At 52.7% G+C, this 18963-nt stretch overlaps 1 protein-coding gene across 4 annotated transcripts; it reads right to left on the bottom strand.

The window, feature by feature from the left end:
- Nucleotides 1-228: 228 nt before the first annotated feature.
- On the bottom strand, nt 229-17146 carry PDGFB (platelet derived growth factor subunit B). 4 transcript variants are annotated; one of them, XM_015860286.1, is made up of 8 exons: nt 16860-17146; nt 11375-12125; nt 6786-6882; nt 3946-4035; nt 3529-3734; nt 1867-2008; nt 1414-1579; nt 229-458 (listed from the first exon to the last, which is right to left on the bottom strand). In XM_015860286.1, the coding sequence occupies exons 2-7, from the start codon at nt 11462-11464 to the stop codon at nt 1443-1445; spliced, it is 762 nt and encodes a 253-aa protein (XP_015715772.1). In that variant the 5' UTR covers nt 11465-12125; nt 16860-17146; the 3' UTR covers nt 229-458; nt 1414-1442. The 4 variants fall into 4 exon arrangements, with proteins under 4 accessions (XP_015715772.1, XP_015715781.1, XP_015715791.1 ...); XM_015860295.2 differs by having other exon boundaries at nt 11375-12122; nt 16860-17042; XM_015860305.2 differs by lacking the exon at nt 16860-17146 and having other exon boundaries at nt 1410-1579; nt 11375-12259.
- Between the last annotated feature and the right edge of the window lie 1817 nt (nt 17147-18963).

Raw genomic sequence — 18963 nt, 5'->3', positions numbered from 1 at the left:
TGCAGTAAGGATTTGGCCCCACTCTCCTTTTCACATTTTCCATCCTGTCCACCTGAGCAGGGAGGGCACTGTTCTGTCCTTGTTGTGTGTTGGGGGGTTTGTGGTTTCATTTCTACTTTGTTCTTTTCTCATACGTATATATATATATATGTATATATATATATACACACAGACATATATATAAGCTGCATTTGTCTTTTTTTCTTTTTTTTTTTTGGCTTTTTTTTGTTTGTTTGTTGTTTTTTTTTGGTTTTGGTTTTGGTTTTTTTTTGTAAAACTTTAAAATGTTAATAAATGAAAGAAGGAAGAGGCTTCGGTAGGAGAAGGTCCACTGTCCACTGATGGAAAGGAAAGCACCATTTGCCGCCTGAATCAGTTGATGAGGCAGACTGGCAAAGAGGAAAAGTTATCACTCCAAGGACCCCATGGGGGCAATACAGCAAATATATTAAATTAACCTGTAGGGCAAACAAAAACAGGCACAGCATTAGGATAAAGAATCATAGAAGGTTGAAATCATTAAGGTTGGAAAAGATCTCTAAGATCACCCAGCCCATCCCCAACATGCCCACTGACCACATCCCTCAGTGCCACATCCACACAGTTCTGGAACACCTCCAGGGATGGTGACCCCACCACCACCCTGGGAAACCTATAACCCTCTGCCATGTCCTCCAGCAATGTTCAGGTACCAAACAGAAGAGCTCAGGAGGGCTTTTGATACTCTCTATATTTCCTCATAGTTATCTCAAACCAGAGCTGAGCTGATCTGTCCCCAGATCCCCAGGAGCCATTGTCCCCCTGTCCTGAGTGGGGCATGGCCCAGGCTCCTCCAAGCAGCTGTGGTGGGGCAAAATTCTTCTGATGACGAGGGAATTACTCCTGTTTACACAAGTCAGAAAGAGAAGAATCAGGCCTTGGACTGACAAAGTCCAGATCTATTGCCTGAGATTCCAGCTCATCTTTCCCTGGTGTGACCTCTCTCAAGCACACAGGCTTCCCGCTAGGAGAGGGATGAACCAAGCGCTTTGCTGCTTCAGAGTATTTCTGCCAACTAAACTAATGAAATGAAAGGAAAAGGGATCCCCAGAGCAACATTAATTCTCTTCTTTCAGCAGAGAATCAATAGAGAAAGGAGAACAAGAGCTGTTCCACAGAAGAGATGAATAACATGGATCCCACGGGAATTTAGGTGTGGAGAGCAGTCAGGCTTGCTGTCTGCCTTTAAGGGAGGCAAAGGAGAGGCTGAAGCCCAAGAGCCACAAAGCCATACATGGGACATGTGCACTGGGCTTTTCCCACGCTCGGGTCCTGCTGCAGCCCCATGCTGAGTTGCTGTTGGAGCTGTGGGAAGGGTCCAAAACACCAGGACAGAACCCTGACCCAGGGAAAAAACAGTTTGCTGTCACCTGCCTTGTGCTCTCTCTCCCTTGCCAGTACTTCTATGCTATGAGGATTTCTTTCAGCACTTTCTTATCATTAACATGCTTGTATTTCTTGTGTTTTCTCTTCTGCACTGGTGGCCGGCGTACCCGCTTCCTCTGGGAGATGACAGCTGTGGTGAACGACGGCGAGAAGCCTGCCAAAACAGAGGGGAGGGCATACAGTGAGGGGAAGCTGGGTCATGCTAGAGTGCCTTTCCCCATGCACTGTCACCAAAGAGCTCTGCAGTCTCAGCGAGCCCCACCTCCTGCTGTAAGCAGAGCTGCCCCCCACCAGCTCAGCTGCGCAGGGCCCCATCCAACCTGGCCTTGAACCTCCAGGGATGGGGCACTACAGCTCCTGTGCCAGCGCCTCACCGCCCAGCAGGGAGATCATTCCTCCCTCTCATGCCTCCCCCTGCACTACAAAGGCTGAGGCCCTTACGTCTCTGCTCACGGGGTGCGGGTCGGCTGCTCCTGGGGGGCGGCCGGGACACCGCTTCACACTGGCACTGCACATGGTCCTCCAAAGGCACGACGACTTTTTTGAATACTGGCTTCTTCTGGACAAACTCGATTTTGTTCACCTGTTTGAAGAGAGATGCAGCCAAAAGATGAACACAGCTGTAACTCCCACTCTGCAAAAATCATCAGTGTCTGTGCACTTACACACTGGCTCTTCCTATCGGGGCAGAAGGCAGAGGAGAGCGCACAGTTTGAGGCCAGGGGTGGTGTATAAGGAGCTAATTTTGCACACATCAGTGGGGCAGAGCTAAACTTGGATTTGACTGCTTGTTTCTCCCATTCCTAACTTGTCTCTGCTGGTGGTGGGAAGAAGGATGAGTGGCTGACCACATGCAGAAGCTGTTCATACAGCTGTGATGGTGTGCACCTGGGGGCAACCAGAATTAATCACCGCAGGATCCCGCAGGAAGGGCAAAAGGAGAACAGCCTGTGCTCAGTGCGAGCAGACATAGCCTCACCAGGCCTGTCTGAATCTGTCTGCAGCTCTTTAATAACTCATGGGGCTGAAGCCCTGTGTTTCAGTGGAAGGCAGTGCTCTGGAAATTCCCTCAGACTCTCCACCGGTGCTGACTCAGGGAAGGCTCACTCTGCGTCCCACCACAGCCTGGGGTCCTCCCACTCTGGGTCTGACCCCATTCAGCTTATCTGACAAGCACACAGTCCCTAAGTGCTCTGCAGCTATAAATACTTGCCTGTGGGATTGAATTCCTCCAAACCCACTGCCCCCAGCAGCATCCCTAGGGCAGCGCTGCTGCGGCCACGCTGTTTATCTTTCCTTGAAAGCCCACTCCATGCGCTTCAGACCACACGCTGCTTGCTAGACAAACACTTCCAGCCAAACAATAGTGAGACCTCTGTCCTCAAAGAAACCATTTCCAGGTCACTTTTTGTGGCTGGCTTTTGACCTCTCACTTGCTTTTTCCACAAAAACAACTCCTGAACACCCCTCCACACCCCCCCGTGTTTTTCCCTTATTTCAGCCTGGCTTTTCTGAGAAAGGAATTTCCTGATGAACAGAGCTGCCTGAATGCAATCTCTCCCAGTCAACCTCTGCCTGGGGGAGTCTCTTAGGGCTCAGGCAGAGGATTAATGAAGAATGGGTATTATTTTTAAGAGAGCTGTCCGGGAGGAAGCTACAAGGAGATCATTGTTAGCAGAGAGGCGGGCAGACAGGTGAGCAGTCAGGTGTCTGTTTGATTCTGGACTGGCTCAGGAGGTAACCATGGGGCTGGCAAAGAGAAGCTGCTGCAACATCTTCAACAGCCTTGACATCATCTAGCCCTCCTCTTTCTGCACTGAAAACAGTTCCTGCAGTGAAAGTATCCTGGTTTGTCTGGTTTGTCCTTTAAGTTGGAAAGGACACTTAAAGGTCATCTAGTCCAACTCCCCTGCAATGAACAGGGATGCTGCAGTGACAATTCACACCTGCTGGACAGCAACAGCATGGACATCACTGTGCCAGAGACTGCAGCACTGCATGGATCATGCAGGACCACATGACCATAAAGAAAGCATCAGGGAACAGGCAGCTATGTGAGTTCTGAACAAGGATTTGGGTTTTAGGGGGCTATGCCTGCCTTACCTGGACATGCCGGACACGAATCTGCATGGGACGGCACTGCACGTTGCGGTTGTTGCAGCAGCCGGAGCACCGCTGTACCTCCACGCAGGGTGGCCACACCACGAAGTTGGCGTTGGTGCTGTCCACCATGTCACGGGAGATCTCAAAGACCACCGTCCGCGTCTTGCACTCGGCGAGGACAGCTGGCTCTGCTGCTGCCAGAGCATCTGTAGAGGCCAAGAGGAGGAGTGAGGATGAAAGAGGCTGTGCAACTGTCACCAATCTGCTACAGCCATCAGTGGGGAGAGGAACAGACCCCAGATGGCTTTGCCACGTTCATATGCTCTTCTCCTTTGCTCACCTGACCACCTCCCTCCTGGACACAGTGCCTCCACATGTACCCTACCACAGGGACAAGGTGCAGCACCCCACACTCACCAAGGCTTCGCCTCTCTCGAACCAGGGACACATGGTTTTGGCTGGGCTGAGTTGCATTCAGGTCAAGGCTAGAGCTAGAGCTGTCCTCCTCTGCAAAGGGAAAGAGAGAGCTGGTAGCAGTGGGTAGGGGTGGGAGAAGAATCATTGAATCATACAACAATAGAATCATAGAATCATGAAGGTTGGAAAGATCACTGTGATCATCTAGTCCAACCACCAGGCACTGGTGCTCTGCCTACCAAGCACAGTACAAAGACATAGCATAAGGGATAAGCCAAGGCCCTGGGGTGTCATGCTGCATGTGTAAATCCACAGCAAATCACAGCTGTGACCTGGAGTGGGAGAGGTGCAGCCAAGGGGTTTGTATTGGTCTTCTGCAACCAGGATGTGGCAAGCGGGTCCACAGCCCAGCATAAGAACCTCTAGGCTAGAGTCAGTTTGATAGCAGAACATGAAAGTGAAGCTGAAATGGCTGTTTTTCCCCTTTACTGCTCTATAGCAAGCTGCAGAAGCAGGAGGTAGCTCTGTCAAAGATGGGAGAGGAAAGCAGATAGCATTCAGCCCAACTCTGTGCAGGGCCCTCCCACCCCTCCACTTTTTCCCATAGGAAGTGCTGAATGGAGAAATGCCCATAATCCCTACGGAGCACTCCAGCACGCAGCCCCTCCTGAGCTGCAGACAATGGCTGCTCTCAGAGATAGCTCCCACCCGGCCACGGCTCTTTCCTTCTCTGGCTTGCTTTAGCAGCTGAAGGAAGCTGGATGGACATCAGCATCGAGGGAGCAATATTCATACAGGGGTTTTGGGGCCAGTGGAAGACATCTGTTTATCAGATATGTGCTGCAGCAGACTTCCCATACCCATCACATCCCATCCCTCTTCCTCAATGCTATCTGAGCACAGCCCTCCCTGTGGGGATGTTGCTCTCCACTCAGCTCTGAAGCAGCTACTGAAGGATTGGGGTTATGAGCACAGATGCTGTGTACATGAGGAGGAATTGTGTCTGTTCAGCCCACGTATGTGCAAAAGGCGAACTCCCTTCGGAGTGTCTGGAGAGGTTGTGATCAGTTCTGGGTCACCATTTATTTCATCCAGAAGCAGACACCCAGAATCTGGTGGGTCATGCTCTGTAAGGACCTACAGCTCTACAAGAGGTACAGAGGGTGTTTGGGTGACTGGCTTAAGTGGCTGTGGCTTAGCCAGTGGGCAGCCATAGTTAATGGAGATGACTCCCACCCAACACACCTTAACTATTGGGTCTATAGGAGCGTTTAAGGTCAGGAGAGCAACATCTCAGTCCCCTCGGCTCCTGGAGCTCCTGATCCTGACTCTGTGTCCCTGTCCTCTGTGCCAGGGACCTCAAGTGAAACTGATGACTCCAGTCTCTCTAGCCTGCTCTGTACCCTTTGGGTCACCAAGCCAGCAAGAGACAGCTCGCTGTATATCTCAGCCTTGAAGGCAGCTGGTGGCTGTGATAGAGATGTATCTGTTCCTTGGGCAACTGGAGATGACAGACTGCATGCATCTCCCCACCCCTCCATCCTGCATTTCATCCAGCGAGGGTGGGGGCTGCCTTTTGCGCAAAGGTTAAGCTGATGAGAGGAGAGGGAGGGAGAAAAATAGCAACAACTGTTGACTCGAAACAAATCTCCTATTGAAAAAGCGAGTCCCTCCCTCTTCAGGTTGTCCTTCTATATGCCGGGCCAGCACCGAAGAGGCTCGGGGCGGGGGGACCAGCTTGGGACAATCAATCCGGAGGGGCTAATTTTGGAAGTTGCCCCATTGTGCAGCTAGTGGATGAGGAGGAGGGAACCGGCGAGGGCAGGGAGCGGCTGTGGCGGTGGTGGGGAGCCTCGTCGCCTCTTTCTAAGGCAAACAATAGCAGAATGCAGCTGGTGCCCTCCCCCTCGCGTTCCCCCCCCCCGCCCCTCCAGGGCCGTTTTGAAAGGCAGCGGGAATGCTTTTGAGACTGCGCCAGTGGTTGGACTGGCATAGGAAACAAAAGCAGGAAATTCTGTTCCCCCGTAGATAGTGTCTCGGCAAGGATTACAAAGCTCCAAACAGACAAAACACGAGAGAGAAGGCGAGCTGGGGGGGCCGGGGGACGACAGGCAGGAGCGGGGTTAGAATAGAAAGGAATTTGCTCTGAAGAGACCGTTTATAAATAAATTCCTGGGCCAGCCCAGCCGCCGTGGCGCGTGCTCCAATTCCCACACGTGCCGACCCCTGTGCGCTCCATCGCTCTGCGCCAAGTGACCCCGCAGCACTGCAGCCCCCAGAGCTCTTATCTGGGGGCAGGAGGTGAGGCAGGGCTACCCCGGACAACCTGACTTCGCCCCCAGGCACGTGGCTTCTCTTGCAAGCTCAAGCACAGAATCACTCAGCCCTCTTTCTGCCGCTTCCCCCTCTCTTTTCTCCGCTTCCCAAGTTGACCCTTGGCCAGCAGGAGCACTGCTGTCTGTGCACCTTGCAAGGTGAGAAGTGCTGACCCCTGTTCCAAGTACTCCCCTTGCCCATCCCCTATCATTTTTTGTAGACCTGGCAGGTTTGGAGATCCACAGAAGCATCTACTTGCCTAACTCCCATAGGTTTCAGGGGGACTGGATGTGTAAATGCCCCGGGCTCGAATGCTGAGTGGTTAAGGAATCATAGAATGCCTTGGATTGGAAGGGACTTCAGAGATCATCAAGCTCCAACCCCCTGACATGGGCGTGCTCCTGGTTACTGCATTGATAGTGGGGTCTGCTGGGAGTGCGCCTGCTGGATGATGGATTGCTCCCTCCCTTCTCCCCAAAGAGCAAAGGAAATAGAGAGGAGTGTTTGGTGAAGAGGAGATTTACCTACGGAGTCTATCTGCAGGGCGCGCTGGAGGTCACTGATGGAGCGCACGGAGCTGCCACCCAAAATGTCATAAATATCTTCGGGTACGGGGTCCCCCTGCCAGACAACAAAAAAAAGGAAGAAAAAGAGAATTAGAGGGGTGATGAACAAATGCTGCATCATGGAGCATGGGGAATCAAAGGAGTGTGGGGGAAAGTTCAGCAAAAACAGTGGAGAAAAATAGGGAGAAAGACACGGCCCAGTGAAAGCATGAGCTTGAAACCACTACCAAAGTGGTTGATAGACCCTAAAAAATGCAAGGAAATGCCACAGCTCTGCAGTGAAGCCTTGAGCACGACAAAAGCAGTCGGTAGTGCTTCCTCCTCCGGTACCGTATGACTTCTCCAGGTGGCCCCTGATTCCTGCTGCCTGCAGTACAGGCATTTTAACAGACTTCCCTTACGCTATCAGATAAAACCTTCCCAATATTTCCCTCTGTTATGAAACTCCCTCACAGGCTTTGTGAGATTACCGGGTGTATGTGCGTGTGCATGCGTGTGTTTTCAAACCACAGTGGCCCAATTATATCCACCATTTGCATACTCTCAAAAAACAGAGCTTTGGGGAAGAGAGGCAGATGGACCTTTGCAGCTGAGCTCACCACTCCAGTGCAACTGCAAACAGTGCTGGGAGAACAGCAAGGGTGGGCAGAAGGGCTGATGTGGGACGTCACCGGGTGCTGGTGCCAACAACCTGAAGTCATCAGGTCTGTAGACATCAGATGATAGACCTGCAGACAGGTGCAACGCTATGAATCTCTTGGGAATCTTACGCAACCTTGAATGGGTCCGGTTGGCAGCACACAAGGCAACAACAAAGGAGTGGTGTGGGAAAGCAAGCACTGATTGATACATACTTCCGAAAGAGGAGAAAAAGAGAGGAGGAAAGTGCTGGCTGGAGTGTTTGCTTAGCTCCTAGCTTTCTCCATTCAGGGCTACTCATGCAGAAAAGCGGCTCTTTCAGCGGGGTACTGGATGCCACTGGAGGCACAGCCCCACGCCGTGCCCTGTAACTGAGAGCACAGCTTGGCTCGTGCGCCTGCAAAGCATCAAGGACTTTCATGTGGGCTTTTATGGGCGGTCAGTGGCATGTGTGTGGTCTCTCTGGTGTAGTGCTGCTCCTTCCCTGCATGGGTTCAGGGCAGAACCTTTCTTTTCTGCTTGGGGAAAAGCAGCAGGTGAGTGACACGATCCCGAACACATGGCCACCCACCCATCACCTCTACTGATGGGGCAGTGGGAGTGCTCCCATCCCATTGAGTTGGCACTCCACGTAGTGATAAATGTGGTGGCTGAATGTTGTGAGACAGAAACCTCCTCCTGGGACAGACGTTACGTGCACAGCTGGACCCAACAGTCAGAGCCCTGGGAATTCTGCATGCAACACAAGCAGAGGCAGCACAGGGTGACCCCCTCAAGCCTCTGTGCCCCACTCTATCTCTGTCAGATCTCTCAGCAGGTCTGGATGCAGATTTCAGAGCCTCAGGCATCACTTCCTCAGCCTCTGTGATGGATGCACAGTGAGAGAGTGACTCACATAATTCAGGGATCACTGAATCGCTGCACAATGAAGATGCCTTCTGACAACCCCATGGTGTGAGGACGAGAGGGACCAGCAGCCCAGCAATGAAAGCTCTGGGCAACCTCCCCACCCTGTGCTATGCACGGTGCAAAGCAGTCATCTGCAATTCTCAGCACCAGGTGGTGAAATACTCTTTAGCACTTGCACCTGTCAGCTGAGAGCATTTGTGCATGAACACTGCTGTGCACTGATGGCCCTGCTCCTTCCTGATACTTCATACTTGTAGGAAATGGGACTTTTATTTCAGACTCCACCACTCACTGGGGGAGAGCATCAGTAGGTGTGACGAGGTTGGGTAGTGTCACCTTGCTGCTGGCTACCGAGCCCAAGCAAAGACTGCACACCTAGGGGTAACCAGTGGGGAGGTTTTGGGGTCAGGATGTGGAGAGCAGTGCAGGAGGAGGGATCCCCAGCAGCACAGCCCAAGCAGCTGGTGCTTTTCCTGCTTAACAGCTCCTTGGAGTTATTTGTCTAACACAGGTTAACAATCTCCTTTTTTAACTGCGGGGCAGATCAAAGAAGACTTTTGTCTCAATGGACTCCTGGCTGGCTGTCAAGTGCCCCAAGGCCTGGCCTCATATTCTTGCATGGCCGCTGAATTACTAGAAGAAAGCAAGTTTGTTTTTCCCTCCCTCCCTCCCTCCCTCCCTCTGCCCCCAGTGCCTGGCTCTCCCCTGAACTACACTCACAGGGACGTCCCCTCCCCTTCTCCCAATGCCATGCACGTCCTACAGCAGAGCCACAGGCAGGTTGTGGGTGCAAGGACAGGACCTCCTCCCAGATCTCAGCAGCTCAGGTTGCTGTGAACCCGTGTGCCACAGTCACAAGATGGCTCTGTCCTATGTCACCATAAAATTGGCCTTGCCCCCAGCCCCACCACTTCTGGAGCTTTCTGCCAACATAGGATTTTGAGCAGCAGGGATGCTGAAAGGTTCAATGTATGGGCAAGAGCTGCCGAGTCCTGCCTGGTGGTTCAGTATCACCACCCCTGCCTACGTGGTATGAAGGAGGGAGTGCAACAGGGAGGGAAAGGAGACCCTCTGAGCCTGGAGAAAGAAGCTGAGGACAGACTCAAGCTCTCTTTTTTTCTATACATCCATGTGCTGGCCTCAGGTAGGAGAGCACCCAGCTATCTGCTCCTCTGCCCAGCAGAGGGAATCTCCACACTGACTATGCTATGGGTCATGGCAGGAGGGGACAACCCTCCTTGCAAGAACCACTTCCACGTGGGATGTTGCCATGGCACAAAGCACACATACAACTTGCCTCCTGGCTCTGTCCACCAGCTCAACCCTGGTATGCCATCCATCCATCCATCACCGTCTGCCTTAGTTTTCAGTGTCCTTGTCACTCCCTGATGCTTGGGATGAGCCCTGCCACCTTCCAGCAGGAAGGGGCATGGTAGAGCCCAAGCTACCTTAGTGAATGCTCAGCCGCACCCCATTCCTTGGGAATTCCAGAAAGCCCTGCCAACAGGGCTTCACCCAGGCAAAGCCACGCCTGGCTCAGCCCATCTCCATAAATGTTGCAAGGCAGCTATTGCAGCCCTCAGGACAAATGCAAATCACTTTGCATCCTCACTTTCCAACTGGCAAATATTTTCCCGCTGGGGCACGTGCTCCCTCCTTCTGAAGGGGCTCCAGGGCCCTCCAGCTCCCAGTGGGTGTGATGGAGAAGGGAGTGGGACTGGGGAGACCCCATCTCAGTCTCTGCTGCACTGTCCTTGGCAGGGCTGAGCAGGGGTGCAAGCCCCCACCGGAGGATGCCAGCTGTTTGCAGTCTGATAGGAATCACACCATGCTCCTGGTGCAGAGGTGACATGCCATCCTTGAAGCAGATGTTGGGACTGAATGGGCTGTAGCACAGGCTGCCCAGGGAGGTGGTGCAGTCACCGTCCCTGGAGGTGTTCCTGAACCGTGTGGATGTGGCACTGAGGGACGTGGTCAGTGGGCATGGTGGGGATGGGCTGGTGGATGGACCAGGTGATCTAAGAGGTCTTTTCCAATCATAATGATTCTGTGATTATGCCTGTTCATGCATAAGCCTTCTCAGTTCTCCAGTCATAAAATGATAAATGTCACTGTTCCTCCTAAGAAACCCAGAACTGCCAAGCTCTACCCCTGCATAAATCAGCAGGGCCCTGGGATTGGGCACATCTGCCCTACCCCAGCACCAACCAGAGCTGATGTTTGGTATTGCATAGGAGAGCAAAATCTGAGCCACTCACAGAGGAAATGTCATCCTCTGCCAAAAACAAACTTAACCACTGGGCAGCCCGCAGCTCTAGCTGCTTCCCTTTGTGGCTTGGGTAAAATGGAACTGTGGGGTGGTGGTGCCACGATCTAGTCCCTTCCCTGCCACCCATGAATGGAACTGCCTGAAAATGGAGAAGGAAAAAGCAGACATGATGCAGAGGGTGGAAAGTTGGGGTGGAAGATTTCCTCTGACAGTAGCTGAGCTGCTCACTGACACATGGCTTGACTGTTTAGGGCTGCAGTGGGAACTGGGCACCGCATCTTTTTGATCCCTTCAGTCATAGAATTATTTAGATTGGAAAAGTCCTCTAAGATCACTTGGTCCATCCACCAGCCCATCCCCACCATGCCCACTGCCCATGTCTCTCAGTGCCACATCCACACGGTTCTGGAACACCTCCAGGGACAGGGAGCCCACCACCTCCCTGTGCAGCCTGTGCCACTGCAGCACCAAAATCTTACAAGAGACCAAAGGGCACTACATGTGTTGGAGTCCCGAGGCTCCAGCTGCCAGGATACCCACAGGGCAGCCCCCTCCCAGCCCCAGTTCCAACCCATATTCGTGAGGAACTGGGGCAAAACACCCCGCAGCCCTCACACCCTGCAGGCACAGCCCCCTCCCATCCTCGGCAGCACGACCGATCTCCCCTCCCCGTTTTGCTCCTCCGTGCACGCTCCCCACCTCCCCCCGGGTTTCCCTCTATGGGACTCACCTCCAGGCGGGCCAGGGGCAGGGAGAGGATGACGGCGAAGACCACGCCGAAATTCATGCCGGCTTCAGGCCTTGCCGGCTGTGGGCACATGGACGGAGAGCCCCGGGAGGGAAGCACTGGCAGCTGGCCTCAGGCAGCAAGCAGGCTGCCGGTCCCCATCGCCTCAGCACCGGGGGGGTGCGGGGAGCAGGGCCCGGGGACTCTGCTATCTCATAGGGTGGGTGGGGAGAAGCCCCTCTGAGCACCAGGCATCCAGCTATGTGTTCCAATGAGCGGCTCCTCAGCAGGTGGTCGGTGTGCTATTTTCCCTCTTGGTCTTCTTGCTTTCTTAAATGTATGCACATTGAAAAAGAAGAGCTTTTGGGAATGGGTAGCAGTGTTCTTTGGGGGTGGGGGGGGAGGAAAAAAAAAAAAAGGTATTAAAATAAAAACAACTTTTCCAAAGTTTGGTGCAAAATCCAAAGTCTTCCTCAGCTTCTCCTTTCTGCTTTTAAATTCTCCTTTTTCTTTCTTCTTGTTCCTTCAGACGTTCCTGCAGATCAGATTTTCCCCTTTAGATCAGACCTTCCCATGTAGATTGGATCTTCCCCCTTTAGATAGGATCCCCACGCCGGGCGCTGGCTCTGCTGCCGGCAATTGGTTTAGCTTTGGTTTGGAGACAGGTGAGGGCAATCAGAGGGCTTTTATTGCTCCGGGTTGCGTGTGTGCGAGCCTCGATGAGCCTCAGAGCCCGGACACCTCCTGCGCCCTGCTGAGGGAAAGGCAAAAAAGTGAAATGCAATGGGAGCGCAGCGAGCCGCTGGGGCTTTATTGCAAGCTGGGAGAGACTGAACTAGCACCCGGGGCTGCAGCTTTTATAAACGAGAGATGGGTGGAGCATAACTTGCCATCCTCCTCTTTGCCGAGTATCAAGTAAAAAATCTCGCTGCTGCTGGCTGACAAAATAAAAGTGTGTTCACTGGAATGATTAATTGATTAAAAACGACTGACTCTATGATACCCCCTTTAACGTGGCTTGGAGGAGCGGGGACGGCAATTCCTTCCTCCTCGGGCAGAGATAAGCAGAGCGGAGTTCCCAGCACAGGAGTTTATTTTTCTGCCCTGGGTTCTCGGGAGCCGGTTTTCCCCCCGGCTCCTTCCCTCACAATACTGTGAGGAGAGAGCCGGCTTTCATAGCTGCATCTCTTTGTGTGTGGGGGGGGGTGGGGTGGGAGGGGGAGCAAGAAAAAATAAGCCAGAGAAATCGAAACGTTGCTGCGAGGCGATTGTTGGTGTTGTTGGTGGCACCGGGTGCGGCTTGATTATCCTCACAATGTAGTAACCATCTGAAACCGAGCCAGCAGCGGCGTGCTGGGGGGGAGGGAAGCTGCTAACAGGTGAGTGCAGGAAAGAGTCACAACCTATTGCAAAAACACACGTTGGCACACCCTCTCATGTTGGTACGGGCGATCTCCCGGTGGGGAGTTGCACACTCGCAAAGCACACATCTTTGTGCAGCCTTCTCTGCGCCGACACATTCCTGCAGTGTCATGCACTGCAGGCACTCGGCAGGCAATCGCTCTGCATCCCAAGCATCTCCCTTCTCCTCCTATCTGCTACGTCGCATGCTCGGCTACGTGCAGATTTCATCTCATTCACACATCCCTGGGCATCCATGTGTTCTCGTTCACTCTCCCCCTCTCCCTTCCTTTCTCACATGCGCACACCCTCATGGCCTCATCTCACAGCATCACACACTCTCTCTCAGACTATCTGGGTTTCTCGTGCAGCAAATCCTCTCTGAAACACGCCACCTCACGCCAGCACTCACATATATACTGTGCGAGGTGTCATCAAGTGTCCTTGCGTAGCAGGCATGACAACGCCTCCAAGTTGGATAGGTATGCCCCTAACCTGACTTTGGTCCCAAGGGTTGGCGTGGAAGGTCATAATGAGGCTGGGGGCCCTCTGTGCCTTTCCCTTTCAAAGACACAGAATTCAATTGCAAAATGGAAGGACCTATGGTTGGGCAATGTGTCAAGATTCCCTTGGGTTGCAGGGGATCAAGATGCCTTTAAGTTGCATATGATCACAGTGATTGCCCCTGCTCCAGAAGATGAGGGGAGGATTTCCCCACCAACGGGGCATTCAGCAGAGCTGTGCCAGCTCCAAAGGCTGGGGAATCTGCATGAGTGGAACATGAAGACTGTCCTGGGAGTCCCTCAGGTGGCTCAGTCCCAGCCTGAAGCTCAAGTGGGAGGAAGTGGAAATGCAACACATACCTTTGCTCTTGTGTCCATGGCCAGACACTTTAGCAAGGACTTCACCTTAGATGCTCCAGCCGTACTAGCCCTGTCCCACCTCGAATTCCTCAGGACACTCTTAGAATTCCACTCATTCTCCATAGCATACCAGGTATTTCTCCAACCCGCTCCCCACCCCCCCACCCCGTGGAGTGGAGCTGCTGCCCTACTGTCTACCTGGGTTAAATCTGTAGGAGGCTCTGAAAAAAGGATTTGGGAAAGCTCTACCTCACTCCAGGTGGCACCAGCTGAAGGAAGGCCATAACCATAGAGGTCAATGGGGGAACAGTGATGATGGAGCATGGCCAAACCAGCTTCTGGACCCCACAACATGTTTGATGTTCATGATGTGCCCTTCGAGGAGCTCTGGAACAACTTGTGTGGCCTCATCCCAGTTGTGCAAGGCTGCCCCGTGCCATAGTGTTGGCCGCCGTGCCAGGGCAGAACAGCCTGCGCGTGGGAGGGCTGATTAAACTCCTCAGCAGGGAGATCTGTCACCATCAGAGAAGAAAAGGATGCAGCTAGCAGGGAGTGCTGCTAATTTTCTTGCTTGGTAGGAGCAAGAGCTGCTGCAGGGCATGCTTTTGGGGGGCTACGTGCTTATATTTTTTATAATATCCGGCTACGTTACATGTGAGCTGGGATAGAAATAGAGTTATTTATTTTCACGTGGATGATGCAGGGCGGTTTTTAGAAGCTCGACATCAGAAACAAAAAGCTAATCCCCGCCGAATCTCCAGACAGCAAGGAAGAGGATGTTTGGAATTTGACTAATCATCTACCTATGACCCTGCCTGGAAATAGAGCAAGACGATATGCGATATGCTCGGGCTTCAGCCGTGTTGCCTTGCTCTTTCTGCTTTTAAGACAGGAACAGATTTTTCTTCAGTGAGGTACTGAGATTCAGTCTGTGCCAGTCTCACTCCACCAAGTTCATTGGGGTTGAGATCAGCAGGGCTGCATGCACTCAACACTACTGTGCCCTGAGATTAGTGTTCCCTTTATTCTCTTGCTTTTGTGAAATCAGCTCATGATCTACTCTATGAACCCCTAAGTTTAATATGGACCACTATTGTCCCCTCTCATGGCCTGTTGGGTGGAGGCTTGCAAGTCCACTGATGGAGCTCTCAGGTTGGATATTAGGAAGAATTTCTTCCCAGGAAGAGCGGTGCTGCAGTGGCACAGGCTGCCCAGGGAGGTGGTGCAGTCACCTTCCCTGGAGGTGTTCCAGAACCGTGTGGATGTGGCACTGAGGGACGTCGTCAGTGGGCATGGTGGGGGTGAGCTAACGGTTGGACCAGATGGTCCTTATGGTCTTTTCCAACCCTAATAATTCTGTGATTCTATGATCAGTGCCACAGATCTCACAGCACATGGGCTTGGAGCCCAGTGCCATTGCATTGCAGTGGAAGATGCTTCAAGGCTACATAGAGTGGACAGATTGGAGCACTGCAACTTGACAAGCTCCTGTTGCAACCATGGTGGCTGGCAGTGGCCCCCAGACAAAGTGCAACACAAACAGATTTCCTTCAGAACCTGTAGTGGGATTTCTTATTCAAACTCTTTCACCAGCACAGCAGCTCCCCAGCTGCAAACAGCTGTGCTCTTCACTTATTATCTAATCACAAGGGAGGAGGTCAGTACATGCCCTAGGGCGACACATGGCTTCTTGATGTGAGGCCACCATCCCTTCTTCTTACACTGGTGGAAAAAATGATCTACTTGCCACCATCCACAGAGGCACAATGTTAGGGTGATATCTTCTTTATCTTCCCTTCCCCCACCCCCACTTTTTTTTGAGTATTGTGAAACAGCAGAAAGCAAAACAGGGTTCACAATGGAAAGCAAGACTCAATCCAAACAGCTGAGGTGTCTCAGCCTCTCGGTGATGAATCCTTTGCAAAACATCAATGGAAAGAAATTAGGAGGTGTTGACAGCCCGCGTGTAGTCAGCCCGCCCACTCAAGGCACCTAGTTTGGGTGTTGCACTGCTCCTGGAGCAGAGTGAGCCATCCCCAACCTTCTCCCCGTGGCTGCTGTCAATGGAGGGGAGCAGCTTTGCACTGGGAGGTTCTTGGGGTGCATCTGTTTTACGCCACGGGGAATGGTGTCATTGGGTTTATCCCAAACAGAGCCATCAGGATGAAGCTGCCACAGCTTCCTGATGGCTGGGTTTAGTCTATGGGAGGAAGACAGGAGGAAAGGGGAAGAGGAGCAAAGGAAGGAGACAGAGACAGGCAGGCAGCTTGTTGTTTATATCTGGTGCCTGAGAAAAGCAGAGCCTCAGGGCATGCAAGGCTTGCACAATTTGCCTCCTTGCCCTTGGCGCTGACAGGGAAAGTGCTTTCCAAGGATGAGTAAAGCACTTGACCCCAGAGCAAGGAGTTTGGTAGGACCTGCCAGGCTTCCTCTAGGAGCTCCATGGCAGAGGAATTCCTCCTGCCCCTCACCTTGTCTGTTTGCTCACCCCTTCCCAAAGGAGACCTGGCAAATGTGAGCACAACACATCCCTGGGACAGTGCACTGACCCTGACAGCAGGAGATGGGAGAGGGCTTGTGCCAGTCCTTGAGGTGAAGGAGAAGCAAAGCACCACCACTCACTGCCAGCCTGATTCATCTGTTTGTTCATTGCAGGGGAGTGGGACTGGATGACCTGTGAGGGTCTCTCCCGACTCCAGTGATTCTACAATTCTAGGAGCATGCAGGTCGAGCAGGATTCAGGGATGGAGGGCAAAGCTGGGGACACTGATTTCCCATTGCTTTCCTGCAGGCATACAGCAGAGAGGAGGGAGTGCAGTCTTCTCTGCTCACACCATCAGATATTTCTCTTCCCCCCCCACCCCCAAGTTTGGGGTAGAAGGGAACAATTTCCTTACTCTGGCAACCATCCATTATGTCTATGGATCTGCTCCCCACCCCATTCCCCCTCTCTTTCCTGTTTTGATGAAAGGAAAAAATGTTCTGCTTTCCTTCTTTATTTTTCCAGACTGGTGAATAGCACTCGAAAGGAATTTCTCTCCCTCCCCCTTTTCCCCTCTCCTGGTATAACAAATATATATATGTGTGTGTGAATGCGCCACACACCACGGGTCAGCTGTTTTTTTTGACGAGGCATTGGCTATTTTCATTCCCAGGGTGAGGAGCTGGGCATCCTTCCCCCTTCCACCCCCGGCCCCATCCCTGCCCACAGCCCCTCCACTCACCTCATCCCCATCCTCTGCCCCTGGGTGCACAGTGAGTGGCGGTGGCGGTGGTGAGAAGGAAGCTCGCAGAGCTGGAGTAAAAATAGCCCCAGAAGTTACTCAGCTCAGAACATAACATGACTCATGATGTGAAATGAAGATATGAGGGTCGAAAACCAAAAGCAAGCAGCTCTGCCTCCCCCTCCACCTGCTATATGTGTGTGTGCTGAAGCAAGACGTGCTACAAGCCCTGCATGTGTGGTCAGGGCAGAGAATGGGCAGGGGAGGGGAAGCCCCACGAGATCCTCCTGCCCACCCAGTTTGGGTGTGCCCACCCCAGTCTGGGTGGCTCTGGTGATGCTGCATCCCACTCCCATCAACCTGCCATCAACCACAGGCTCTGCACAGCCATCATCCCAGGCTATGTGCACCCTGCAGCTTCATTGCAATAGTGCACACGCAGCTGGGCACCCCGAATTGCCCTATGGCAATGGGCAGAGGAGCAGGTCGGTGGCCCACCACATACCCTGTCGCCATGCTGTGCGCACAATAGAGCAGCACCTTGCTATGGGGGTGGGCAGGCCGTGGCTATCTGCTGGTGTGTGTAATAAAGGAGGGAGTTTAAAAATAGACTTTGAGCTGCAGTGCCGGAAAGGCAGAGAGACGTATAGAGCGGGTGTGTATTTACCCTGTATTTACACACTCTGCGCCCGCTGCCCCGCTGGCATGGGGACCGCTCACCACAGGGATCCACAGCCCGCATTCCCCAGAATGGATGGGGTACAGGGGGTAGGTACCCTGCGGGTAGTGGGACTGCACAGGTGCCCAAGCATAACACTGGAGCAGTGGGATGGGTGCCCCCGTCTGCCCCAATCTGTGGCTCCTCCGCCCCCCTGTGCCCAGACAAAGTGGCATCTCTCAGGACAAAGCCTTTCAATAGATCCCCTGCCCTCTGCCCTCTGCCGAACAATGAGAAATCAAGGAATATTGTCCGAGCTGAATAAAAAGATCTAAATTTAGAGTGTCTGATGTGTTCTTGGTTTCCTGCCATGGCTCCCCTCCTCCTTCCCAGCCTCCTGCTCTGCTGCTGCCTGCCCTCAGCAAAGAAAGGTTTCTGCTGGGCTGAGATCACCAGTGAGACCCTGTGTCCCCAGCCATGAGGTAGAGGGGAATTCCAAGTCCGACTATTTCTGCAAGGAGGGAGGGGGAAGCAGGGCATTTTTTGTCTCATCAGCTTAGATACGCATGGAGAGGAGGGAAACTTAAGGTCAGGAGAAAGGGAACGTTCCCACCTCATCCTGTGGGAATGTGTCATGGTGTCCCTATGCTTCATCCTCCAACTGCAGCCATCGTTGGCCCTAGGATTTCTCCTTGAAGAGCCCTCATGCCAAGGCTTACAGAATCATAGAATCATGGAATCATTAAGTCTGGAAAAGGTCTTTAAGATCACCCAGTACAATGGCCACCAGCCCATCCCCACCATGCCCACTGCCCACGTCCCTCAGTGCCACATCCACATGGTTCTGGAACACCTCCAGGGACGGTGACTGCACCACCTCCCTGGGCAGCCTGTGCCACTGCAGCACCGCTCCTTCTGAGAATAGAATTCTCTGAATTAGAATCCTTCCTCATATCCAACATGAACCTCCCCTGTAGCAACTTGAGGCCATTCCTTCTCAACATATTGCTGTTACCAGGGAACAGAGAGACCTTCACCTCACCACAACCTCCCTTCAAACCATTGTAGAGAGCTGTAAGATCTCCCCTGAGCTCCTCTTCTCCAGACTGAACAACCCCAGTTCCCTCAGCCACTCCCCACCAGACTTGTGCTCTGGACCCCACTCAGCTCCATGGTGAAGGGCCCTCACCACCATCCTGCTTACCCTGAGTGGTCTGGCACAGAAAAGGGGCTCAGAAAGAGCAGATAGAGGCAGAAAAAAATCCAATACAACAACAACAAAAAAAAAAAAAAAAACCACCAACAAAACAAAACAAAACAAAACAAAAGGCCAAGAGGGTGTTATCCAGCAATGCACTCCCAATGTTTAAACAAGGGACTCCCTTGGGCCCATGCCTGATAAGCTGGGTGTCAGGGAAATCTATTCATCTGTTTTCCTCTTTAAAC

Source organism: Coturnix japonica, chromosome 1 (assembly GCF_001577835.2).
Source record: "Coturnix japonica isolate 7356 chromosome 1, Coturnix japonica 2.1, whole genome shotgun sequence".
Taxonomy (NCBI): Eukaryota; Metazoa; Chordata; class Aves; order Galliformes; family Phasianidae; genus Coturnix; species Coturnix japonica.
Note: the sequence above shows the minus strand (reverse complement) of the source record. Positions and strands in the feature narration are given on the sequence as shown.

Excerpts from the sequence above, each read along its gene's own strand:
- PDGFB (XM_015860286.1), bottom strand. The coding sequence starts at position 11,464 with ATGTGCCCACAGCCGGCAAGGCCTGAAGCCGGCATGAATTTCGGCGTG. Across the intron at positions 4,036-6,785 it reads CCTGCAGATAGACTCCGTAG|AGGAGGACAGCTCTAGCTCT; the intron begins GTAAATCTCCTC and ends TTCCCTTTGCAG. Across the intron at positions 1,580-1,866 it reads CGCACCCCGTGAGCAGAGAC|GCTTCTCGCCGTCGTTCACC; the intron begins GTAAGGGCCTCA and ends CTGTTTTGGCAG.